We start from the raw sequence: 27,093 nt of genomic DNA on the forward strand, positions 1-27,093 counted from the left end.
TCTTGAGTGCCATAGTACAATCCACACAGCATGTGCAGGACAGCCAAGGGATCAGGCCCATTCAGAATGGTGTCAGAAAAAGTTGGTCCTGCTTGGTCAACCTGGTCTCCTATGAACAGGTGACTTGCTTAGAGGATTAAGGAAAAACTGTGGATGCTGTCTACCTAGACTTTAGTAAAGCCTGTGATACTGTCTCCAATGCCATTCTCCTGGAAAAGATGGCAGCCCATAGTTTGGACAGGTGCTCTGTTCCCTGGGTAAAAACTGCCTGGATGGCTGGGCCCAGAGAGTGGTGGTGAGCGGAGCTCCATCCAGCTGCTGGCCAGTCATGAGTGGGGTTCCCCAGGGCTCAGGACTGGGGGAACTTCTGTTTAATATCTTTATCAATGACGTGGACGAGTGGATTGAGTGTGTATCCTCAGTGTTGCAGACAGCACCAAGTTGGGTGTGACTGTTGGTCTGTTGGAGGGCAGGGAGGGATCTGGACAGGCTGGATTGATGGACTGAGGCCAGTGGTGTGAGGTTCACCAAGACCAGTTCATAGCTGGGCCAGGTAGCAGAGCACTGCTGTGCCTTTCCTGCTCATGGTTTCAGGTTTGGCATCCAGCTATGCAAGTATCTAAGGGATACAGGGAATGCTCTCAACATCCTTCCTGGGAATCCTTGCTTTTGCAGCACAGGCAAATAAAAGGACAAACAATTTCAAGGATGAGGAGAATGGAGGTTTCACTGCAGTCAAGACTGTGATGAATATTGAATTCTTGAACTTAGAAAAACACTGCTGGGGTTAGAAATCAGAACTGGTATTTAACTACTCAGAGTTGTGCTGAAGATTAATGTTTCAGAGCTTCTGAACTGTTTCAGAGCTTCTGTCAGTTTAAAGACGGAATTATCATGTGTTTTACTACTTTATTTTCTCAGTTGTTGACTTTTAGTCAAATTTCTGTAAAAAAAAGTAATTGTTGCTTTCTAGTGATTTCTATCAAGTTATGAAAAATAATTTACTTTGGCCACATATACATGTCTGTAAAATACATTTAAAACAAGAATCCTACAGTTTGAGACAATTTTTGTCAAAAGTCTCTCAGTCTCTAAAATAACTTAAAACTTGTGGAGGAAACTTCCAAAGAAAATCCAGAATCAAATGCAGCAGCTACAAACACTTGCCAGCGTTCTTTCTAACTATATCTAAATATAATTTTGTAAATTTATTCTTTTACCTTATTAGTTAAAAAACCAGTTTTGATTGCATTGGTAAAAGGATTTCAAAATTGCAAAACGGTGATTTAGGCATTTAGATCCCAAACAGGAAGAATCTACCTATAACTTTTCTCTCAAAACTGCACACGCGGAGTAATTGTGCGGACCTCCAGTGTATTTCCACTCGTGCTCTTGCACACTGAAGTAGCTGTCGATTTAGCGAAGATTCTGGTATTTTGTTTTATTAATCGGTGGTTATTGGTTTTTACTGGCCTCGGCCCCGCCGGCGCCGCGATTAAACGGCGCTGCGGTGCGGGCGGCGCTTGGCACTGCGGAGCGCCCGCTTCGCGGCGCCCGCTGCGCCCTGCTTCCTCACGGCGGGGGCCGCGCCGGCACCGGGCCGATCCAGGGCCGCGCTGGTGGCCGCTCTCGCACACCACCGCGGCGTGCGGACCTTCCGGCCGAGGTCCCGGGCACCCGCCGGGACCAACGCGACCGCCCCGCGGCCCGAGCTCGGCTCGCGGCCTGAGGCCCCGCGCCGCCACCGCCTCGGCGCTCGCCGCGCCTGCGCCGGCGGTGCGGCGCGGCCGCACGCGCCGTGACGGCGGCGCCGGGGACTCCCGCCGCGGGGGCGGGGCGCGCTCTGGGGATTCCCAGTCCCGCGCGAAACGTTCGGGAGGGTTCCCGTGACGTCACGGCGGGGGCGGAACCGGGGCCCGGCCGCTCCTGCCCGGGCTCCCGCGCGGGGCCTCTCGCGAAGCTTGCGCGTGCGCGCGCGCCGGGGAAACACTGCGGCGCGGAGCGGCGCCATTTTGAGGGAGCGAGGCGCGCGCGCGTGGGGAGCGAGGCGGCACTCGGGACACCTCCGGGACACCCCCGGGAACGGGCGTGGGGCGGACACGGAGCAGCCGGGCCGCCGCTCTCCTTCCCCCGCCGTGCTGCCTGGACTGCCCTCGGGGCCGGCAGGGAGAGCCGCCCCCGCCGGCCTGAAGGGCAGAGGAGCACTCGGCGGAGCCGCAGCGCGAGGTCGTGCCCCCCGAGAGGCGGCGTTCTGTGTGTCCGCACAGCCCGGCGCGGGCCGGCTGTGTCCCCACACCCGGGAGAGGAAGCATGCCCCGGGCCGCGCTGGGACACCGGGAAACGTCCCTGGCCCAGGTCAGCGATTCCCGCCCTGGGGCTTCCTGCACATCCGTTCAGCTTTCCCAATAAATCGAGAGGTGACCCCCCTGCTCGTTGCTCCCAGCCGCACGCCCCGTGCCCGTGGCTCCCCCGCGTGTTTGGCCGGCGCGGCGCGGCAGGAGGCGGCTCTCGCTGGCGGGCTGCGCCCCGCGTCACGCGCTCCTGCCGCCCGCCCCGCGCCGCCAGTGGAGCTGTAACCCGGGCTCTGGGGCTCGGCTCCCCGGCTCCGGCCCTGGCTGCTCCTTAGGATCCAGGTTTCTGCTTGTTTCCAAGATTCAGCCTTTTGGGTTTTGTTTGTTTTGTGTTTGTCAAGCGCCAGTCCGGATTTCATAAGGAAAAACTGATTTATTTGGTTCTTTTTACCTTAGGTTGAGTGAACGACAGAGTCAGTCCTGGATGTTTGCAGCCTTTTGCTTCAGCTGGCAGAAAAGAAAAAAGGTGGACTCTGATCTGCAGCAGTTGCTTCCCGTGAAAGGGAAGAAATACCGGACACGGTTCTGGAATTATTTGTGCGTGCTTTGTCCTGAAAAGGCCTCTGAAACAAGCGGCTGTCATATGGGAAGAGAATTGAGGAAGTCGGGAGGTTTTTTCTAGCAGTGTCGAGCACATCTCCCTTGGATTCTTTTGTCCGCATGGCATGGATACGTAGCTAAATTTATGAAGTTCTGAATACTTTAGCTGCCGAAATAAAGTGCTTTCCTCTTTTTACATACTCTTTCTCTTCTCGGCAACATTCTTTCTGAGTCAGAGGCTTAACCAGTTTTGTTAACTGCCTCCAGGTTAACTGTAGCCTGAGTCACTGTGTGGACATTGCTGAAAAGTTTCATGGCAGATTTTTTTTATTCCCTTGCTTAATTTTTGAGATTTTCTGACATAGTCTTCTCTCGTTTTGCACTGAGACCGACTTTATAAATGAAGAATTTAATAGATGTATGTTTATACTTTTTTCTTTTGTATTTTATTTAATATTTCTGTTGTAAAATATTGTTGCCCACAAGCAGTATGGAGGTATCCAGATAACTGTTTGCAAATGCCCCTGCTACCGGAAGGTAGGAAATGTTCTGCAGTTCATATGTGAAATTTGGGGTTTTGACGTCACAGTTTGTGGAGTAAAACCTATATTTATTTCACTTGGAGCTGATGCTGCATATAGTGGTATCTACATGGAATAGACAAGAGAAGAAACTCTCAGAGAAAAGAAAAGGTTTTTAAGAAAGACATTGGCAGAGTTCGTAAATAGTCTTGCAGCATCTGTAGACAAGAAGGATGGGTAGCTGATTTCTGTGAGGTCAAATCTATGTCGAACTGCCACGAATGTAGTGTCAACAGGACCTCGGGATATTATCTCAAGGAAAACAAACTGGAAAAATATAAATCACGCAACACTAGCACCTTGTGTGGTCCTCTTGAATTAGGTAAGTGTTGTAGTGTTCATAAATTGGTTTACATTTGAAAAACCATTTTATTGGTAGAACAGTTAAACCTGTAATTTTTATTGGTTAGAGGTTCTTTGGTGTTTTGTTTTTGGTTTTGGTGGTTTTTTTTGTTTTTTTTTTTTTTGAGAATGTTGAATGTTGAAGCTGGTTAATTTTTACTTGCTGGCTTTTATAAGTAATGGAATAATTTCTTAAGAATTTGAAGAATACAGGTACAAGGAGAAATGTATAGATAAGAGTGTGATTCTTATGTGAGACTAAAAAGTAGCTATATCTAGACTAAATCCATAAGTATTTAGACTTCATGGTAATGTTGTAATCTCAACAGTGAGTGTTATTTTGTTTTGACCAAGTCAGAATAGCTTGCATGTGTCATTCCTTCCATTTGTGTTAGATGTGATTTGCAGCATTAGGGTAATAATAATATAGAGGGTTTTTTACTCTTCTTTTTTTTTTTTTTTTTTTTCTTTCTTCTATTCTTTATTACACACGAAAGCCATTAGGGTTTTTTTTTACCAGAAATAATTTTGCTGTCTCTGCAGACTAGCTTATTTCTGTTTTGATATTATAAGATTGACTTCAGTGTATTTTCCTTCAGTAATGGGAATGAATTAGACTGGCTGGTCTGCAAATATAGCACTTCATAAAAAGCTCCTTCTCCTTGGAATGATTCAAAATTAAATCTAGTGGCAAATTGGCTTGTCTTCCTTGTTATTTTTAGATGTATTGTAGTTTTCTTTATCCCACAGTAATTAAATAGTTTTTAATTTTGGCATTAATGTGTTTGTAATAATTTTTTGTAGGTTTGCATTCAACAGAACTGCTACTGCCTGAAAGAAAATTAAGATGGACAGAGCAACTTAATTCAAAAGTCAGTGGTGATTTTACTGAAGTTTTCTATTCCCTACCCCACCCTGGTGATTCATAAGGCTTTAAATAATTAAAGCATTATTGGGTAGACTTTAAACTGAGTGTGTGGTAGAGGTTGCACATTTACCTCTGTTGTCGCCTTTTAAAATATTTTCGAGAGCTTCTACAATACTGAAGTATTAGTAGTAGTGAACTTATGAAAAAAAGGTTTTCTCCAAGGGCAGTGTAAAGATATTTGGGAAGATTGCATGTGTTAAAACCCTGTAGAAAAAATGTAGTTAAGTGTGTGAAACTATTTAAAAATTACTGCAGTGTATTTTAAATCCTGCAGCCTTGATATTTTGACTACAAATGAAGGACTTGCATCTTCATAAATTTTGTAAATTCTCACTCTTTCTAAAGTTCTTACCTATATGTTGTCAGTATCTAAAAGTTGAACTAGCTTCAGTTTTCTCCTTTGGATGCTCTTGCTGCTTTGTTATTTTAACTTCTGTTTCAGTTTTGTTGTTTTGAAAATATGGAAACTATGGAACTTGAGTAGGGGTCTGTTGCTGTAATCTGTGGCTATGGCTTGTGGCTCTTCTGTGTTGAGTCTATGTGTGGCTGGGTTTGACTGGTGAGCTGAGCCACTTGTTAAAGAACCAAACCAATAGAAAAGAATGATCTTGTATGTCCCTTTACTTGCATGATTTTTTTTGAAAGCATTTGGTTGATGGAGAGTTCTGGTGTGAGTGGCCATTTAATTTGGTTGTTGTCTATTGTATGTGCATGACAGTAATAGAAATATTAATTTCTTAGCTCATAGAAAAAGTGATGTGTTGCTTGTTTTTCCAAGCTATTAATTTTCAGTGCTGAGATACTTTTATTTATTTTCAAGATGCTCTCATTGAAATCAAGGAGCTACATCCCCCACTTACTATTTTGGGTGGCATCTTTTTGTAGACTCTTCTCCTTCTGGGAGTTTTAAGGAGTTTGCTTTTTAGCTTTAATAAATTAATTCTATCTTTATATATCTCTGTTTGCTGGTAGGATAATTCTTTTATTCCTTTCACAGTACTTACACTTGGGAAATTAGTAGTGTTCCACACTTAAGGGGAAAGGAGCACCCAAGATTCATAAATGCTGTGGTTGAAAGGGACAACAAAAGTCAGAGGGTCTACAAAAAAATCACTAGGTTTTATACATAAATTGCACACTTGGCATTGAAATGGGTATGTCAGTTCCTGGCCTACTGTATAAGCACACAGCTTACATGGTAGGGATAGGATACAAGGGAAGAGAAGAAGTAAGGCGAGGGAGAGAGAGAAAAAGAGATCACCAGCCCTGATTCCTAGTGTTGGCCAGGCTATGGTATGTCCTGGGATGTGCAGGCAGGGCTTGCTGGTTACCTTTTTATAGATTCCTTGCCCTGAACTTAAGGTTTTAATTTTCAATGTACATCAGTTATCTTGCATGGTCGATTCTTTGAGGCCTTTCTGGAAATGGCTTGGAGGGTTTTGGGGGATCCCTGGTGGTCTCCTTATCCCCCTATTGTCAACAGTTCATGCTTGCTTCTGTGCTGATGCTTTTGTGTCTCAGGGGACTAGAATGAAGATGTTTGTCCCTGAAGAGTGCTGTCCCACCTCTACCTGACCCCTTCTCCAGCCTCATCCTATTTACCACAAACTGTTGGTTGGCTCTGCTGTTATCCAGCTATTGCTGTTGGAGATATACATGTTAGCCCCAAATCCTAAGGGATTCTGTAGAAGTGTATTTTTTTATTTGTGTTCATATGTGTTTGGACAAGGATTCAGGAATGTTTTACAGCTGTGCCCTTGTACCCTAAACAAAATTCATACCTAGTGAGGAGAGAATGCCAAGTGTGCTGGTCCACTTTAATTTTTCCCTAGATTTTTGTTTTTCAAGTGCTTACAGTCTGTTAAATGCTTTGCAGACAACTATGAAGATAATGTCCTTGCTCCGAAGAGCTTACACTTTAAACCTTGATGTAAACATAGCTTTTGTAGTGGGATAACTGTCAGCAGGTTGTGTCTTTTACTCATGTGTTTATTCTGGTCAGTTCATAAAATGGGTACATTTGTACTTGCTAATTCTTCAGAATGGTGGAGGTTGCTCTACTGTTTGAGAAAACTGTTGGTGGAAACTTTTGTGAATAAGTACCCTTTAATCCTGCAGCAATGCTGAAACAGAATTACATCGGTAAAATGATAGAGGGAAATTGTGCAGATATTTAGCATTGTACAAGTTAATGTGCTTTGTGCTCCTTTTATTTTGTCCTCCATTCTAATGAGGTTATTCTGTTTAACATATGTGGATAGAACTGTTACCATGACAGTTCATCAATAATGTCTGAAGAAGTTGCTTTTATTTCTTTTTTTTAGTAGTAGGAATAAATTCTGTCCTTTAGAGACAAATATTTGCAGACCTTATTATAAACAGACATGAAGGAAACTTGTCACACTTTTTGTTTTGTTTTTTTCTTACTCTGTGTTTGAGTAACTGAACATGGTACCTGATGATAATGCCCTATGTGATGCTATCAACTCTTCCACAGTCTCCTCCTTTCATGTCTTGGGTAGACACAGTCCAGGAAACAGCTGAAATTGGGAGTTACCTGTTTTATATGCTCAGCATAGGGCAAGACTTCTACCTTTATCAACTGCTCCTTCTTTCTTGTGACTATTCCCAAGTGCTAAAAGAACTCCTGGTGATTTCCTACACAACATATATGCTGACTAGGGTAGTGATGTAATTCAGCTCGCACTTTAGCTTTGAATTTGAATGTTGTTAAAGGGCAGGAAATGAGCATCTACCAGGCTTTTACTAAATGGTCAGTTAATGATTTAGTGGTATCATTACACACCAAAGTGTGTTAGACTCTCAAGGAGGAGAAACCTGGCTGCAGTGAATTGAAGTTATTCAGTTGAACCTGGCTGTAAAAGTGAAGTTATTTCATGTTATGAAATAGCTTGCATTTTTTTAAGTCTTCTTGGTACAGTGCAAAAAAGAAACTTTTTTTTTGTTAAAAAGTTGTCATTATGTTATCTGAAGGACTTAGCAGCTTCATCTATATCTAAAACACTTCTTAAAGGATGTTTTGATTGTTGTGACATTTATATTTGATTCACAGAGGTAATGTTAAAACCTGTTGCCTGTGAACCATAACTGTATGTAGAAAAGGGGATGATATGATAAAAAGCAGTGCTCACATTCTAGAACCTTATGTAAAACATAAGGTGTGCTTTAGTTGGCTTATTCTCCTATAAGGAACTTGAGCACAAAATAGAAATGAAGGTGGATGATTTTTTTTTTTTTTTTTTTTTTTTTTTCAGTATTCTATATTTTTCTAAGTCTCTGTAAAGGTAAGTATTAAGTGTGTGGCTGTACTAAAGAATGTGTTGGTTTTAATTGGCTAAAAAATGGACCATTATATTTTGACTCTGCATACTCCTCATACATAAGCTTAAGTGCTCAGATCTAGCAGGGGACCTTGCTCCTTCCTTAGTATGCTGCAGGAAATCTTGGTTTTAATTCTTCTTTTTAAAACATGAGACAAGAAGGTAAATTATGAATTGTATGAATATCTTCTTTTGTTCTCCTGTATTGTCCAGTAGTAGAATATATATGAGGACAATTCTGTATTGATGGTGGAGGTATCAAAACTAAAACTAGAGGTTTTACTTGCTGTCCAGTAGCATGATTGAGAAATAAGAGGCTGCAGTTGAACTGTTTCTGAGTTTTTTGTTTAATTGATGGGAGAGGCCTTCAAAAGTTCAGCTCCTTTTCCTTTCTGTTGAAGGTATGAGTCTTAGGCAATAAACTTCAGAGAACCAAAAAACTTGAGGGAATTACCATACCCCAGCCTAATCTTTCTTATAAATAGTCTTTCATTGAAATGCCACAAGGGGTGAAGTGACACTCTTTCCCTTCAGAGTGTTAAAAGTTTGGCTGTAAAGATGTAAACTTATTCTGTTGTTGTGGCTGTTCATTTATACAGAAAGAAGGAAAGAGAAAGACTCTTCAGTTGAAGTGTTTGTCATGCTTTTGCAGCAACTGATCAGTAGAAATGCTTCTAGTTTCAAAAGCTCTTAAAGCTTGTGTAAGGGTTTGAATGTTATTTTCTGTTTTAGTGACATACAAATTTGGAATAGCAAAATAACTTGAAGTTAGGTTATTTTGTTTTGTTGGAACTACATGAATCACAGAAGAGTAAGGAAGATAATGAATAAACTGTCTTTAAAAGAGGAATGAAAATTGAGGTTTATAGATTTTAAATAAAAGTATTGTTTAGACCTTATATTTAGCAACTTGATTTGAAATTAGTGCTGCTCTTAACTATAGATAGCAGAGAGGGATAACAGAGAAGGATCTCTGCTACCACTGGAAATTTTTCTTTTGACAGAAGATGTATTTTATTGCAGAAGAAAAAACTTTTGGTGGTGCAGGTTATTTTGAAGATCTGCTTAGTATGAAAAAAGCCATGAATGATCTTGTGTGGGGAAAAGGTGTGTGTAGGCTGATGAATAAGTCTTGTGATTGTAGTTTCTTTGCCTAGTTCAGACCAATACTTGGCTGTTTTCCTTTTGCTAATGATACAGAGTTGAAGCCAAAATTTGAAGCTGGCCCATGATGGGAGGACTGAAGGGCCAGTATTCTAACTACCTTGTTGGACCCTCTGAAGTTCATACATATGCTCTTGTTTGTCTTCTGATGAAATAAGAATTTGATATGTGTGCTGGAGCTCATTATCAAGGAAACAAAGCAATAACAGCAAATTGAGACGATGCATATAACCTTTTCTTTCCACACTTTCATAACAGCACTGTAGTGTGCTTTAGTTCTTATGGCTTACAACCTTCTTGTATCCCATTTATAAATATTATGCTAAAAATTACATTGACAAAGTGAGGGTGGTTTGTCAGATGTTTGTAGCTGAGAAGTGAAAAAGGGTCTCCTATGTAATTTGTGGTGTGCTGTACTTGCTGTGATAATACTCTGTGAGGCATTAGATTAAAGCTCATAGGAATGTGCCACTTAGATATGCATACATACTGACTTTAGATTCCCTTGGAAAATATAAATGTGTATATCATATCAGTGCTTTTAATATTTATTCTGTTTGAGGTTTTCTCTGTGCAAATCAATTTTTAGTAGATTAAATTTTTAAAATCTAGAAGTTTTGGCTATTTTACTGTATTATTGGTTGTTTTCTTTTTCCTTATTATAGTAATGTCACTCTTTTATCTGTTTCTTCAAGTTGGGACATTATGAAAAAGGAAAGCTGGTTTTATTTATTTTCACAGTTCAGACAGTGTTACCAAATGTACTGTTTTTTTTTATTCTCACAGTTCAGACAGATAGTGTTACCAAATGTATCTTATCTATAGTAACGAAACCTATTTTAAGTCCTGAGGATGAGTTTCTGAGCTAGAGAAATACTTCATTTTGTTCACTGGAAGAGACTTCCCTAAGGTTGGAGATCTATTCAATACCAGTGGGACTGTCTCTTCCAGCTGAATACTGGTTAGACAAGTTAAACAATGCCCTTAAGATTGGGTGGAGACCATCTCTGGTCTCATGTCCTTGTCATCTTCAAGTTCTGCTGTGCCTTTTTTTCTCTACCCTCAGTGAAGAAAGAATCAGGTTAGGGAACAGTTAAAGAAAGTTGTAAGTCCATGGGGCTTGACAGGATGGTTCCATGATGGGTGTTCCGTTCTTCCATGAGAGCTGTTGTTATTGCAAAGCCATTTTTGAGAGGTCTAATGGTCATTGGGATGGGTTCTTGAGTAAGAGAAGAGAGCAAATACTAATTTTGTCATCTGGGAGGATGAAAAGGAGAATCCAGGGAACTACAGGCCAGTCATCCTCACTTCAGTCAATGGGAAGGTTGTGCACCAGCTGATCCTGGAAACATGTTTCCAAACGTGGTGGACAGGAAGGCGAGTGAGAGCAATCAGAATGGCTTTGTGAAGGGGATGTCACACTTCAGCAAGCTTTAAAATGAGGTGACTAGCTTGGTAGATGAACAGAGAGGAATGGATGGTGTTTATTTTGACCTCAGTAAGGCTTTTGACATTGTCTTCAATGACATTGTCAGGGGAAAGGTGACAAGTACGTATGCGAAAGTGAGCAGTGAGGTTGTATTCAGAACTGTCTGAATGGTGAGGCACAGGTTCTCAGAGATGCAGTCAGTGGCACAAAGGCCATTTGGAAGAAGCTGTTCCAGTGTACCCTGGGACAGGGTTCAGTACTGGAGCCCCTGCTATTGAGCATCTTCATTGAAGTCCTGGACAGTAGGGTAGGGTTTACCCTCAACAAGTGTGCATAATAATATAAGATGGGGAGAGCTGGCTGATGCACACGCTTGATGTTTGGTCTGCTGTGTGGAAGAATGTGGATAGAAGATCCTCATGAAGCAAAGGGAAAGTGTGGATTTTTTTGGAATTGCAGCTGCATATGCCAGCTAGAGAGAAGGACCTGGGGGTCTTGTTGAACAGCAGTCCAACCATGAGCTAGCAGTGGGTCCCTGTAAGGAGTAAAGTGAAAATCTCTCTGGCAGCATTAGGAAGAGTGTTGTGCTCAAGTCAAGGGGAGTTCGGCTTTGTCCCATGTGCAGCCTTGGTGAGGCCACAGGCGGACTGTGTCACCTTTCTAGGATGTGTAGTACTGTTACAGGCTCCCTGATACAAGAAAGGGTGAGACATGGTGGAGAGAGTTCAGTAAATGACCATGAAAATGATAAAGACACCTCAGTATCTTTCCAATGGTCAGAGGCTGATACTTGGTTTGAAGTTCTAGGGAGGTAAAAGTTGGCCATTAGTCTTGGATTGAAATTTAGGGAGGTATTGGCCATTAGTCCTTCAGAGTTTTCTTTGGATGTTTTATTTTAATTTTTCAGAAGGTTCTTTCAATATTTAAAATCAGTAAGTCTTTAAACTCACTTCTCTTGTAGAGCTGTGTGAAGATGCAAATGATGAGGAAGACTTTAGTTTTGTTAATACTATTGATGGGACTAGAGACTCTAGGTACAAGAGTACTGGAGTCCCAAATGGTTTGATTTAATCTGCTTTTTCTGCCCTGCCATCTTGCAGTATATCAGAAGGTGATTTCTTTTGCTCTGCCATCTATTACCTCTTCTGTTGACCTACACAGACAGTGTAGAGATTGTCTCCAACTCAATTCTCACAACAGTTACTTTTCCAGTTCCTGTATTGTGCTCTTCCAGAGATGCTCTGTGGCTATTTTCAGTGTTGTGTAAGTCTTAGAGGGAGATTTTTTTTAATGCTGTAAAGATTTGATGAATACAATTAAAACTAGAAGAAATTCTGGGTAAAGGATTGTCTTTAAAATGGTCCACAAGTGATCAGGTGAATTATGTTTTTGTGTAACCAGTTTATTCTAGACCTCAGTAGCCTTTGTTTTCATGATATATTTGAGGCCAGATTAAATACTTTTGTCAAGGAATTTGCTGGTCTATTGTGTTGTCAGAAGCCGTACAGAAGATGTGATACGAGTTTCTACTACATAAAAGTAGTCTGCTTACACAGTAAATTTTCCAGAGTTTGAGCTGAAGACTTTCATATTTTATTTTTAAAAATTATTTTTATTTTTACTTTATTTGTAATTTATTCTTAGTTTAGCTTATTTTTATTTTATTTTATTTTTAAAATTTTATTTCTTTAAAAGCTTTGTCTGTGCTAAGTGTTTTCAGTGCTTTATAGATGCCTGGCAAGGGGGAAAAATAGTCTAGGTCTGTCTTCATGTCTTATCCTTTTTCTTTATAATGTTTGGCAGCACAACTGCTTCCTAGTGTAGTGCTGTATTTAAGTGAGGTAGTACATGCACACAATTCTGTCTGTAGTGGCTCTGCAGTTACCCTGTACTGAGTCTGATATGTGACTGCAGTATATTCCCATTTTTTTGTGCTACGCAGAGATACAATCTGGAGTTACAAATGCTTGCTCCAGTTCTGCATTGTGCTTAGCCTGTGGTGTTCTTGGTCTTCATTAGTGGTTAGAAAGTAGTGCCACGTACTGCCAGTCTGCCTGCTTTGTGGAATTGCCCCAGAGTGAAGGTAATGAAATCCATGACAGTGGTGGCAGCAGTCCCAAATTTAGCACAAATGGTGTGAGAATGAGCAAGCATTTTGTTCTGTTCGTGTCCTCCACCTCCCCCCAATAAATAAAGAGAGGAGAAAAAAAACAAGTGTTAAAATAAATTAATTTTTACTGCTTATTAAAATGCAACAAATTGTGTTTGTTAAAGCCAAGATGTACTCTATAACACTATTTCAGCTAGTTTGTTTATCTAGATCTCCTTGATCTGTATTATGAACAAACTTTGTAAATGAAACTTAAATGTTAGTAAGTTTGCTTGTCCCAGGAATAGTGAATGGTTGCAGATAAGGTGAAAATTTTAATATTAATAGGAAGTTTGAGGAAGCACTATGCTAAAGTAATCTGAAAGCAGGCTAATCTGAAAGTTTATGAATAGAAGGGTGTTCTCTGCTTTCGTATTGTGTCAAATTCTATTTGTGTTATTGCAGAAAAAACCAAAATTTTACTTATATTTTAGTTGTAACGGGTGTTCTTTGTGCTTAAAAGGTTAGTTTTTTAAAATGTATATTGATTTCAAATAGGAGGGGAGAGAAAAAAGTTGCTGGAGAGATATCACACTTGTCTTGTTGGCACTGAAAATAGGGAAGAAGTGGATTAGCTTTTACAGTGTTACCTTTGTGTAATGTGTCATCCTGCATGTTGAACTTTTTTAGTTACAATCACTGGGATCTGATTTAGAAGTGTCATAGAAATCGACAGTTTCAATACTTGTCTAAGTCTTAAAGCTATTTCAGAATATTGGTCTTTAGATCTTCAGGATCATGTGTCTGTCCACCTTCAATCTACTGTAATTGATACTCTGTGGTTCTTGTGGTGTTTTGGATTAACACATCTCCTTTCTTGCTGAAATTTTCTCTTCTAGATGTTCATAACCACATTTTTAAATACAGTTTATGTCTTCATTTTGTGCGGCAAAGTAAGCCAGATAGTTTCCTTAGACTTTTCATGACCCTGATCCCTGAAATAGTTTGTTATTGCACCAAGAAAAATCTTGAAAACCTGTGTTGTTATTCTTAAGTGTGATTTCACTTCTTCTGTGTGAATATAAAAGGAAAAATGTAGTAGTGTGAGGAAAATTGGCAATAGCCTTTAATATTTGATTTTTTCATTTAATTTGGTAAGGACAAGATAAACCAATGGTACTTGTTTTAGCTTAATTTTTGTTGTTTTTGCAGGTTTGGGTATTGACTCTAGGTGTTGTTTCTTAGCCTTTTCCCAGAAGTCTTGACGCCTGATTCGTGCAGTAGCTTTCTGATTCCCTTTCATAGTGTATTGCTTATTTTTGTAAAACGGAGACTGTACATCAATTTTTCCCAGATGCAATGCAGATAACACAAATTTGTTTAGAATATAGACTTTCCTACAGGTTTACAACTGATGGGAAATAGTTCTGTCACAAAAGAAGCTTGTTGACTTAATCATAAAAAAAGCGCAGCCCAACCTTTTCTGTGTGGTGGTTGAGTATATTTGGTGCAGTGTTCTTATTTCAACTGCAAATATAGCTCATAGTAGATGACTGAGTAATATTTATGGCAAATCTCTTCACTGTATGTCATTTGGAACCAGCTGTTTGTTACTCCTTGGCAGTCGCTGCCTTATTATTGAAGATCATACTTAAAAAACTTGAGAATTAAATTTTATTTACTTGAATATTGGATTAATTACTGCATGTTACTTAAAGCAAAATTCTTTATATACTTCTTTCAAATCCCCTCCTCAAGATGTAAAACTTAAGAACATGATTTCTTTCTTTGCTCTAAACTATTCTGTTATCCACAATACAGCAACACATTACTTCTGTCTAAATTCACGGGCTACAGAAGACTTTTGTTACTGAGGTCACTAAGGTCACTGCACATTACTTGGATTGGTCACAAGTGGCTATTGCTGAGATGAGGCAATAGTTTGACCAGTCTGACTAAAGACTTTTAAATGTATTTGTGTGTTAATAGTATGAGGACAGCAGTATTTCAGTATCTTTTCTTACCTTTCTAGAATTGTGCAGCTCTGCTTCAGCAGCTGAGAGTCTGAGCCAAGTTAGCTTTTGCTGCAGTTTGGTTGAAGAGTGGCAGATCTGTGCTAATAGAGAATGGTGGTTTAAACATTCATGATAAATTTTGGGCCTGCTCTTTTGTTACCAAGAGAGATTCTGAAAGCCCTGAATTGTATTTGAATCTGTGGTGTTTACCTCACTAAGTTTACTTCTCATAGCTGTGTTAATGGTGAGAGTGCATCAGCTGCTCTATTAGTGTTACAGAACAGTATTTGTGTGGTGTGTATGCAAGAAAAAACTTGCTAGTAGACACACAGTTTCAAGTCAGTGTAATAAAAGCAATTTTATGCTACTGACACTCATTCTATTAAAATACTTTAAATGTTGTTTTTGTTTAATTTAGAAGTAGTAGGTAGTATGTATCTGAATAAAAACTGCAAATGCTTTAGTGGACACAGAATGCAGATGCATATCTGACTCTCTTGGGTAGCTTAGGTAGAAGACCTGAATAGCAGGGAAAAAAGGTAGAAAGAACCTTTTTAGTGTTAGAATGTGTTGCTGAATAATTTTCTAGTTGTCGGTTCAGCTTCAGTTGGAAAACAAGCAAGAAACACACTAATGTTGGCAGCCAAGATGATCACAAAGGGTTTAAGCATAGTAAATCCTGCCTGTGGCATTAGAGGTGCCTTGCTGACATCCCATTCTTATGTTTTTTGATTTGTTTTCAGTTTATCAAAAATACTTTCCTGGGAATGAATAGTATCCTAGAGCTATCAATTACGTGTCAGATCATTTAAATAGAGATCATGCTTATAATAAAATCTTTTCTATCTATAGGAGAAACCTGTTGGCAACATCAGAAAGCTAGCAGCTGTTAGAATGTTTATGAAACCTGGTAAAATATGGAACTAGTACCTTTAAGCTGGGTAGGCTATGTCCTCTAATGCAGTTTAAAAATACCTTTTCCTGACCTGCCCATTGTTTCCCAGTTTAATTATGCCTGAGATGTTTGTGCCTATTCAAAGTTAGAAAGGTTTAATAATGAAAGAACTCTCTGTTCCCATGTCTAATTGCTAGACCAGGCATATGTACAATTTGGTGAAAGAAAATGTTTTCTTCACTTTGGTATGGAATATCCCCAGGAGTTGTCTTTCATGTTAATGCTTAACTGCAAACTCCTGAGTTTGGTCAGGTAATGTTCTAGAAATACGTCTGTGTTTTTATTCTTCTTGGTTTTTTTAATTAAAACTATTTGGAAGAATTAGCCCTAAAAGTTTGTCTTTTATGGGTTTATTGAAACTTATATATATATTCTTTTGCTGATTTGGCTCGGAGTATTGTGTAGTTTTGGCCCATGTCTCTCTTTACCATTTAAGTTTATTTCTTTTTAAGAAAAAGATCGACTCATCTGACAGAGCAGCACTATCAAAAAATTTTAAAGCTTTTTTAGCTGAGAATGAGGAAAGTTTGAATCTGCTTCTAGAAAAAATTTTGCATGAAGAAATAGGCAGACAGTGTCAGTGAGCTGTGGGAAGAGGTCTTTATGCAAAATACCTTTTCCAGTTCATGGATACTTGGTGATCGATCACCCAGTCTTTTGTGCAAAGGATAAAAGGTAAGTATGTTATGAGTTAATAACAAACTCTTCTCATGACAGTTGCATAAATGATGTTAGGAAGCTTGACTAGTTTTCTAACAACAGTAAGATAAATCTATTAAGTTACATTGTTAGTGGATTTTCTGTCCTGTACTTAATAGCTGATGCACCAATAACTGGTGATATTTTGTGGAATCTTTATATTCTTACTTGGGGTAAGCCTAATCTTACTCATTATTTTTCAGACTGTAATTGCCTCAGTCTGAAGACTTTGTTGTTGTTGCATTAATCTTTCAGTACTGAAAATGTGTCTTGATAATTTCTGAAAATACCATGATTATTCTGCTTGAGGATGAGAACTGTGTCTAAGTGAATCTGAAATCTGCTCAGATTTGTTGTTTCTTAATTTAACATCTGTTGGTTCTTTTGTAAACATATGCCCTTTTGTATACTGTTGCTGAATGGGATATATCAGTAAAAATGAACATGATTCCTTTTAGAAAGAGAAGCCATTTCTGTGATGGCTCATTGACTCCAGAATTTTGTTAATTTATATTTTACTAGTTTGATATAACTGGAAATACTTAGAAAAAGTCTCTGTATTTTTGTTGAAGTTGGTGTAGGAAGGAGTTGAATGACTTCAGCAGAGTAATTTAAAGTTAGTTATTTGGATGAGGCATACCTTTAACCTTGTCTGTATTTAACTGAAATAATTTTACATCCTACCTTACAATTTATCTATAGTATTGGATGTATCCAAAAACTTAGGGGTGAGCTCACGTCGCTAAAAACAAACAGCAGGTCAACTAAATACAGTTTTACACTAAGTTAAATCTAACAAATCTATTAGACTTCCACTTAGAAACTGGAACAGTCTTGCCTGTTGGTGGAGATTTGCAGTAGTCTGCAATATTCTGGTTCAGGGCAGAGAACACCATAATTATGAGTTAGCAAGTTCAGATTCCACATTTCTTACTAATACATTACAGCAGCCGTAGATTAAAATTAATTAAACTGTGCTCAATAACAGATTTGCACTCTCCGGTCCAGAGATGTGGAATTCACATTTATTTGGCCTCCCTATAGAATGTGTGAGGGTGTTCATTATGTTTTCACTAGCTAGATTGCTAATAGGTTGTATATCATACTTGAAAAATTTTTGAGTCATTGACCATTTTGCAGTACTTAGCTGCAGAGCAGCTAGTTCAGTTGCCCTATATAATTCAGGAAGTGTTTAATCAATTTTTTTCTTGTCTGTGCTACAGTTCAGCTTCGGCTAATATAGTTCACATTACCTTGCATTCTCTTGCTCATTGAGAAGTATTTTCTTACCTGTGAGAAGAGTGTAGGGTAGAAAAAGTATTTGTGGGTTTTAATTGTAAACCATTACATTCTTTGGACCGTGTTCAAACTAGAGAATTTTACTGGATTTTGACACTTTGGACGAGTACACTCTGTTTCCATTGAAGCTAGAGACACTGAGTTTTGCAATGAGCCCAAGTATGTAGGTTTTCCATAAGGAACTTTCATATGGCCACTGAGACTAACTGTTAGGGATTAATTTAAAAAAATCAGCTTCTAGGAAGCTAATAAAATAGCATGCCAAATCCCTTCTAGATAGTACTAGAATGTATTTCAGTACTAGAATGTATTTCTAGCTAGTTTTGCCATACTATTCTGGATCAGACCTTACACAAGATGCTTCATCCCATTTATAGGAGGAAATAAAGGAAGAAATGTTACATTTATATTTTCCTAATTCCTGTGATATATTTTATTGATGTGACACTTTAGTAGTAAAACACAGTTCTGATGCTTTAAATGAGATAATGATAGTTAGATTCTAAATCAGATCTGTGAGGAAAATTACATGGGAAAACAGAAGAGAAATACTGAACAGAATACAAGAAGTGTAATCCCCTTGTAACATAAGCATCTGAAAGGACTCATTTATTTTCTTCTGATTACAGGGACTTGTCATGAGGTGCTAAGCCTTTTTTCATTGATTTGGAGAGACTGGACCTAAATGGCGCAGCATGACTTTGCTCCAGCCTGGCTTAATTTTCCTACTCCACCATCATCAACAAAGGTATGTTTCATATTGCTTCGAAAAAGCACTCTCATTATTAGGGAAGTTTAAATGTTGCAACCTCAATCACAGTAAAAATGCAAATCTCTTCATGAATACTGTGATGACAGATGACTCTAGTGGAGATTTTTGCTTGAGCAGCTTAGTTTGTAGAGAGACGCACATATCTGGCCTTGGCTGTGGTAGGTTTAGGATTGCCTTTCTCGGTCGTTTAAAATTAATTATTGTGTTCTGTGATAGAAGTACCAAGATAGAGCATGTACTTGATGTTCTTGCTTCTGATTTTTAATTGTGTCCTGTAAATTTTAAACGAGTATTATTTTCAAGTGATCCAAGTGATTAAAAATATGCTTTTTTAGACTTTCTGAAATGGCTCTGCAGTTGATGATGGAATGCTTGTTGCTACTGGTGGAGTGTGGTGCTTTCATACTGTTAGGTATCTTCATTCTGGTTGTTTCATTTAGACTACTGTTACAGCTAGACTAATGGGACAGCTTTGAAATGGGAAATAATAATATCTTAATTGTTAGAATTAGTAAATATTCCTGGAAGTCTTGAGTATATATATCTCAGAAATGTTTTTTCTACTCTTTCTTAATTTGTGCAAGTGCAGAAGCAGAGTCAACAGTGAATATTAAAACTCCTGTTATCTGCTTCCCTATTTGTAGACCTATCTTCTTTATTACAGTTTGAATTCAATATTTGTATCTGCTGTTATGAGAATTGTTTTGCTTTTCTTTAATATATAAACTTTGTGCAATCTTTCATCTCCATGGAAAATGCTTAGCCTTGAGAAACTTATGGCAGTAGGCTTGTGGTATTGTTAAATGCACAGATAGATGGCAGTGTTAATTGTATTCCTAATGTTTTGATTCTGTATGTCTACACAAACATAAACACTTTTTTTTTTTTTTGTCAGATCATTGAATGTCCTTATTTATATTACTCTGTTTATATCCCTTCTACCCTGACCTAGCTAGATTGTTTGTTTAGTATAGGCTGTTTTTGGGAACATAAAGCCTATCTATTCCAGGACACATAATGTCTGAAAATCTAAATAAAGAATCAGTCTCTTTGTTTCCATTCTCTGTGATTTCTGATGCATTTCAGCTCTTTTGATCTGATTTTTTTCAATGTAATATGTTTTAAATTGGAAAAGTATTTGGAGCTTAATTTGTTAATGTGTCACAATTGCAAAACAATCTTTACTACATATTTAGAGTCTGCTGCAAGAGCTTTACCTGCATGCTTTATGTGCCAATATATCAGGATAAAACAAAGTTCTAGAAGTACTCTAGCACCACTAGAATATATCTTAGGTATGGGTTGTATTTGTCACCTCATTTCTGAATTGTGTGAAAATTTGTTGCAAGTATATTTTTCCTGTTCTCTTCCATGATTCTTTGCCTCATGGAGTTTAGATTTTCTTCTCTTTCAAAAACTCCATGTTGTATGTGTAACTCTGTTGTAATATATGTGTGCCATTATTAGAATGCACCTTATTTCCCTGTATTACCTGCTCCCTCAATGATGAGCATTCTGATACACAGCACATTTGGATTTTAAGTGCTTGAAAAGTCTGTTTGTAGTTCTTAGTTTACAGAATAAGACTTGTGATTCCTCCACAAGACAGGTTGCAAGTTTTGTGAGTCCCTGTCCCCTCTGTTTCCTAAAGAGACTTATTTTCTGCTATCAAAAAAGCAGAAGAAAGCAGCAGGTAACAGGGATGGAGATGAAGAGGAAGAAAATAAGGAAGGCAAGATGTCTCATGTTCCGTGCAGAATGGAGCTGGGGTGAAGCTATGGTATCAACAACATTTAGACATTTTAAACATTTGAGAATTAGAAACTGAGCTTGGTCAATTTTTGTATTGCTGAAGTGTAATAATTTTCAGGGATTACACCTACAGGACCCTGATTTTCCTCTTGAGCCCTTGGTAGCTGAGGTGTTTTTCCTTGCTCAAGGCTGGAATTACAGAAACCTGCTACCAGGAAACTGTGATTTTAAATGAGCTTTGTAATGTGACATACAGATTATAGCTTGATTGAAATCTGTCTCGTCTATTGCTGCTGATTTCTGTTTAACAGCAAGCTTTCCTCATCTCTCTGTCAACTACACAGTAAAATCCACCTAGATAGGTGTGTATTGGTCACTCAGTGGGTTTTGTTCATGTGGAGCTAATGTGTTTGTGTCAGTGCTGTATTGCAGGTGGGCAGGTGGAATGGAAAGGTGGTGTGAATAGTGAAATAATTTTGGGACATGGGCAGAACTTTTAAGAAAGTATTGCTGTGAAATGGGTATGGCAGCATTGTAGATGGATAAAGTTAATTTTACAAGTTCACTTTTACTTCTTGTTAAGCAGTTAGGCTTCCTGTATTTCTTAAAGTTTATGTTATTTCTATCCCTTTTTCTTGACTGTCTGAACCGAGTCAGATAATTTCTCAACTTACAGAAGTTGCCAATAAATTTCCTTTTGATTAAAAAGCCTGCTGACATCTTTGCCTTGAGAGACTTCATAGACTGGTATCTCCATCAAGTGGGGAAAATGCAAACTGCATGATCTTTGCACACTGTTTATAAGTGTCAGATTCATTATAGCATGTACAACTCAAACACAATATATAAAATGTTGTCTGTTATACTTTGTGAAAATGTTGTTTTCAAGTTAGTATAAAAAAATGAAAGTTAAATTCCAAAAGCAATATTAAGAGGATGTTGTACGTAAATGAACATGTGAAGTGTCTTCTAAAATTTCACCTAAGATTGGCACATCTAGTGCTTCCTGAAATTTTTGGCAGCTTAGTCAAAATCTATTTAAGGATTTTATTTCACTTAAATATTTAGATTAATTGGTAATTTTTGAAGTAGTTTTATTTTGACAGTTTTTGCAGTCCTCTGGTTTTGCTCTCTCCAAGAAGAGTTTTCAAGTAATTTATGTTTCAAGTCTCAGATTGGGAGGGTAGTCCCTGTACATTTGACTTCTAAAAATGACAATCTAGAAATACTTGCCTTGATTTTTTAAATATATACTTACTTGAGTTTGAATTTTAAGCAGTGAATATTGAACAACACCTTTAGCTCTACAGGAACATTTTCCATAGAGCTTTGGGTATCTTTCTTTTGTGTGTGTGATTTCCTCTGTGGTTTAGGTGGAAAGAAGGAAATAATTTTAAAGGTACACCCAGAGAGAAGTTAAAACGAAGACATGGGTTGTGTAAAGAAAGATATTTTTTTGGTTTAATCCCTTTAGGTATGAATTCTAGTCAGGATGTGATTTGATTTCTTGGTGTTATTCTCAAGATTTTAGTTTACTACTTCTTCTGCTATATTAAAGATTTATTTCTTTAAAGTTTCTCTGTGTCCTTTTAAGCTGAAAACTTGAAGTATCTTTTTGAATCTGGACACTTCTGATTCTAGATTTTATTAGTGTTTCATCACTACTTGTATTTGCCTTTTTAAGTTGTAATGGCAAGATTAATGAATTAGGCTTTATTTAGGTATAGCTGCCTTGGGTTGAAGGGATTCCTTGCTTTCTGTGGAATGCCTGTATTTGTTCTCTGAAAATCTAGATTAAGATCCCAGACTTCTTCTCAACCTTCCAAATTGTGATCTTCTGTCCTTTCTTATAGTTTAAAAAAAAATTTCTTCTGCTGCAACACATGTCGCTTGTGCTCTGTTTTGCTACCATAAAAAAGAAGACAGTTCCTACCTTGTGTCACAAGCATGTGACTTAAGGGCTGTTTCAGTGTCCTGGAGCAGAAGATGCAGCTTCCATTTAGCCTGAGAGACAGTGACATAACTCTGCATGTGAGGACTGCTGAATTGTCTGTCATTCAAAGTTCTTGTAGGAATGAATTTACATATACCGTGAACAAAGTGCAAGTTACAGTTCTGATTATTAAGTTGTTATTAATCAAATCTCAGGTCTACCACTTATGCTCCTTTGCAGTCATCACTGAATTTTGAGAAACATTCTGAAAATTTTTCGTGGACAGAGAATCGGTATGAAGCATATCGCAGAAGACACAGTTCTTCGGAAGGGTTTGATCCTAACACTGGAAGGCCAAATGCAGGTATAATTTATAGGACACTGTGAATATGTTTGTGTCATTTCTTTGTAGGCACTAGCTAGAAGAAAGTCTGATGATGATAGCTCATCTGTGCTAAATTATTTTTCTGCAGTAAAAGAGTGGTAATGGAAAGACAGATCTGGGAGAGGATGTGAGCGCTAAGGACTGGTTAAAGTAATTAGATTCCAGGTGTATTTCTCTCCTGAATAGATTAAGAATGTTGAGTTAATACTCTAGCCAACAGCATATAAATGAGCAGCCAGAAAAAGATTGACTTGTAGCATTGGCTGGCTATTTTTTCTCTCTGGCATTGTTTTGTGAGAGCCTTCCCTGCTGCTTATGCAAATGAAAACTTGCTTCCTGTGCTACCGTATCCCAGCGTATAGAGCTTGTGATTAAACTTTTTTAACAATTCTGCAGAGTAAAATATTATTTTTAATGGTTTGTAATTACATTTCTTAAAATTTAAAAATCCAAGGGCATTTTGGGCGAAAAGAAAGGAAGGGTTGGCGCTCACAAGGCAGAAGTGGTCCAGAAAATATAAACCAACATGGAGGGTACCATGGTGGAGGTTCCCACACTCAAAGCAGCACCTTTCATTGTGGAAAAGGCCAGCGACTGCATGAAAACAGTGTACTTGATAATGAAACTCAAAAAAAGGAAGACAAAGAAGTACCCAACCAGTTTGAGGCTGAGGATTTTGTAAGTAAATTGTAATTATGATTAAAAAGGTTTCATTTTGTCTGCAAGTACCATTTTGTCCATTACAAGTCAGATCATCGTGTAAGGAATTTTCCATAGGTAAGGGAGTGTTAGTACTTTGTCCAATAGCTTGTTTCTCATTTTATATCCAGATTTTTCACTGTATGTTTATTATTGTTACTCGTGTATTTAAGTGAAACAACAGTTGGATTCCCATCTGCTCTGGTATGTGTATGTATTAAATTCTACACAGTTACCTTACTGGAATCTGAAGTAGTAACAAAGTAATTTTCATGCCTGTGGCCTTCTGAGCACTCATGCTTTAACTTAGGATGTAAGGGGAAGGGTCATCTTACTCTTTGAAGAAACATACATTGCTGGTTTTTTGCTTTCTCTGCTGCTGTCATGTAATGACATTAGCTGCTGCCTGACATACTTTGTTGGAAAAGAGAAGTAAGTGAACATTGTCCTGTTTGGTTCATGAGGGAGCTGTTTAGTCTGTCAGCAGAGGTCATGCTGCTGGTGTTATTGTGATTCTCTAGTTCATTCATCCCAGAGTTCAAGGGCTACTTTTTAAATAATGACAAAACTTTTCTTTCAGCCATCTTTAAACCCTGAATATGAGAGGGAACCAAACCAGAATAAATCTCTAGCTGCAGGTGTGTGGGGTGAGTATTTTTGATATTTTTAAATGCAAAAATGTGGCAGAGATCTGCAGTAGTTTTATTTGAAACATGAGCCTTTTTTTAGAATTATGAAGATACAGATTGAGAAAACTTCAATATTTTACAATGTAGGTTTCTTTTTGTTAAAGGATAACACTTCCATATGAGTATCAGTCAGCTAGTCTGTTGATGCTGCCACAACTAATACTCTTTCCCAGAACAAGTATACATCTTTTTTTTGTAAAGATGTCAAGAAATCTTCACCTTTATTTTCAAGAGGAAGTGCAATGAAGGTTGGTCACCTAAATTACTGATGTTGATTGCCAGCTGAAGGCTTTGTGAAATATGTTGGAAGAATTTGGAGAGAAACCTGGGAGAGCTGGAAGAGTAGGTTAGCTTGCAGGGATTTAAGGTCTCTTTCTAAAAGCAAATGTCTACGCTGTTGGTTGTGTTTGTGTATTATTTAGTGACAAATATAACCCTGAGCATGGGCATTGAGCAGACCTGTAGTAAAGATTGTTTTCTCATCCTTACCTGATTATGTTTGGCTATCACTTTACAGTTCTAATGGGCTTTATGTAGTCAGTTGTTTATCCCTAAGAAGGTAGTAGCTTTAGGTTGCAGGGATTTTAAAGTAAATGTACTCAAAATAAGAACATTTCTCTTTAAAAAAAATAATTAAACATGAAAACTTTACTTGTCTACTTAAATTACTGCTAATGCTGAGATTTTAAAGGTATTTTCATTTGCTGATTCTTTTTCTCATACTTAACCAGTATTTTTTGCATGCTAAAGTAATATTAGATATAGGCCAACTCCTTAATGTAAATATCTAATTGCTGTAAACCTTGCAGCCTCATAAATAATTATACAGCTTTCTGGTTTTGTGGTGTTAGCAGCTTTCATGTGATAATCTATCTTTCAATAAGAGTCTTGTTTTTTAAGGATATATGAAGTAGAATTGCTTGCAGGGAGAGGAGATAATCCTTGAAAGGGCTCTTAATGTTGGAATACATGTACAAAAAATATATTTCTTTACTTAAAAATTTTAGAACTATTTTTAATGCATGTTCCTTAACACTGCTAAATGGCAGTTTCTCTAGTTTGCTGACTGTATGTCTCCTAATTTGTTCTCCAGTGAATGTGGAAATTTTGTCCTGGTATGTCTATCTGAAGCATGGAGCTAGAGAAACTGGTCATTGCCATGGTCTAATGTGTAGTGCACATCTTGTCTCATGTTTATAAAACCTTACTGCAGAGCTCTAAAGTGAGCTATTAATAGATGTATAACTAATTATTCTTTAGGAAACCTTATGGGGAATATGAAAGCCATAAACTCTTTTGAAGTTTGAGTAACTATCAACAACTAACAGTATTTTGATTTTAGAATTGCTATGCAGCAGTCTCTAGAAGTGTGTAGCAGGCTTCTTTGAAAAATATTTTTTCTTTCAAAAAGTGCAATTCCTGCATCACCAAGTAAAATATTTTTAAAGTTATAATTGTAGGAAATGGAACAGAACCTGTGTTTTTCCAGGTTTGCACAGTATACTATTCATGGAACTAATACTGATTTAAGTTCCTGATTTATGTCTATTTGCTCTGGATCTTATGGCTGTCCAGTACCTTATGAAGTAAAACCAAGTGACATTGTGTACACAGGCACACACACACACACACACACACACACACACACATATATCTATATCCATACACTTCTTTTTTTCTTCCAGAGTACCCTTTAAATCCTAAATCTAGATCTCAGAGAATGCTGGTCATTAAAAAAGGCAGTACAAAAGAACTGCGGATATCTGGATTCCCAGTAGTGGGAAGTCTTCACTCACAGCCAGTAAGGAATGGAACTGGCACAAGTGTTTATAAAGGATTAGTCCCCAAACCTGTCACTCCACCTGCAAAGGTGAGTATTGGATACCAGCGTTACAAAAAAACATGCCTAGAAAAATCATGCTGTAATTCTGAATGTGTTTATTTCATCCCTGAGAATATTGTTCCTAGATTATCATGCAACACTTGCAAAATGCTATCCCAAAAATTAATAGAGACAACTTTTTTGCATTTTTCTTTTTAAATTATAATTTAGTCTGTTTTGCATGTCATCTACCACTTTTGAGAAGTGCAGCAGCTGTACAGGTGAGAGTAAAAATGGTGTTTTTAGCTTATGGAATCACAGTCCCTTTTGTATATATGATTTCAATAGAACAAAATTAGGTATGCTGTGGAGAGGTATAGTCAGCATAATAATACCTTCAGAATTTATCCCAGTTATAGACAGAGATGACATTATAACCTAGTAGTGTCATTCTGTTCTCTTGCCAAATGCATAATCACAGACTATTCTGTGTTGGAGGGGATCCATAGGAATCATGAAGTCCAGCTCTTAAGTGAATGGTCCATATGGACTTCAAACCCATGACGTTTGCATTGCTATCACCAGGCTCTAACCAACTGAGCTATCTGAACTATTCCTACTGGCTTCATCTCTACTTTTTTGTTTCAGGAATTTTTCTGTGCTCTTGAGAGCATGTGATGGATTAGTTCTTAACTCTGTAATATTTTGAATCTAAAATAATATTTTCAGCTGTTGAAGTCCCATATTTAATTTTCAATACCTCAAGTATGAGGATCTTAATTGTTTTGAAACACTGGTTTTTATATAAACAGAGCAGATGAATTGCTTATAAATGGCCTCTTTTCCACAAGAAAACAGATGTTTGCACTACATTAAGGTTGCAGTTATGATTTGTTTTTGCTTAATCATTTTTCTGAAGATTGATGAAAATAATATTTTTGTAGTTAAGTCTTTACATCTCTGTTTGTTCTTCTGTCTAGCCCACACAGTGGAAAAGCCAAGCAAAAGAAAATAAACTTGGGAATGCATTTCCTCATGAATCTGCATATGGTGTTGGCAGTTTCAGTCCTTTGAAATCAACTGTCAAGGCATTTGCTGTAACACAAAATTCAGTGAAAGAGGTAAAGTAGTAGCTATAGTTAAATCTAGAAAACATTTACTCGTTTAAGTCAGGATGGGCAGTAAATTTTATACAGAATTGTATTAAATATTTTTTTTTTAACTTAACGTGTGGGAAAGATGGAATGCACATCACCAGCCTTAAAATACTGCAGTTTCCTTTGTAGGTTTGATTTGGAATAAAAACCC

General features: G+C 38.0%; 1 protein-coding gene across 8 annotated transcripts in view; it reads left to right on the top strand.

Annotated features, from left to right (window-relative positions):
- Positions 1-1,876: 1,876 nt before the first annotated feature.
- GPBP1 (GC-rich promoter binding protein 1) overlaps positions 1,877-27,093 on the top strand; it is a 35,540-nt gene continuing 10,323 nt past the window's right edge. Inside the window, exons 1-9 of one of the 8 annotated variants that reach the window (XM_021534332.4) lie at positions 1,877-2,355; positions 2,748-3,794; positions 4,619-4,686; positions 18,363-18,481; positions 22,406-22,554; positions 23,030-23,253; positions 23,855-23,921; positions 25,649-25,833; positions 26,766-26,906. In XM_021534332.4, the coding sequence (XP_021390007.1) occupies positions 18,429-18,481; positions 22,406-22,554; positions 23,030-23,253; positions 23,855-23,921; positions 25,649-25,833; positions 26,766-26,906 (819 nt within the window). In that variant the 5' untranslated portion in view covers positions 1,877-2,355; positions 2,748-3,794; positions 4,619-4,686; positions 18,363-18,428. Of the gene's footprint in view, positions 2,356-2,485; positions 16,411-18,362; positions 18,482-22,405; positions 22,555-23,029; positions 23,254-23,854; positions 23,922-25,648; positions 25,834-26,765; positions 26,907-27,093 lie in introns of those variants that run through there. The other 7 variants (XM_085566118.1, XM_085566116.1, XM_085566120.1 and 4 more) reach the window with 7 other exon arrangements.

Source organism: Lonchura striata, chromosome Z (assembly GCF_050655825.1).
Source record: "Lonchura striata isolate lonStrDom1 chromosome Z, ASM5065582v1, whole genome shotgun sequence".
Taxonomy (NCBI): Eukaryota; Metazoa; Chordata; class Aves; order Passeriformes; family Estrildidae; genus Lonchura; species Lonchura striata.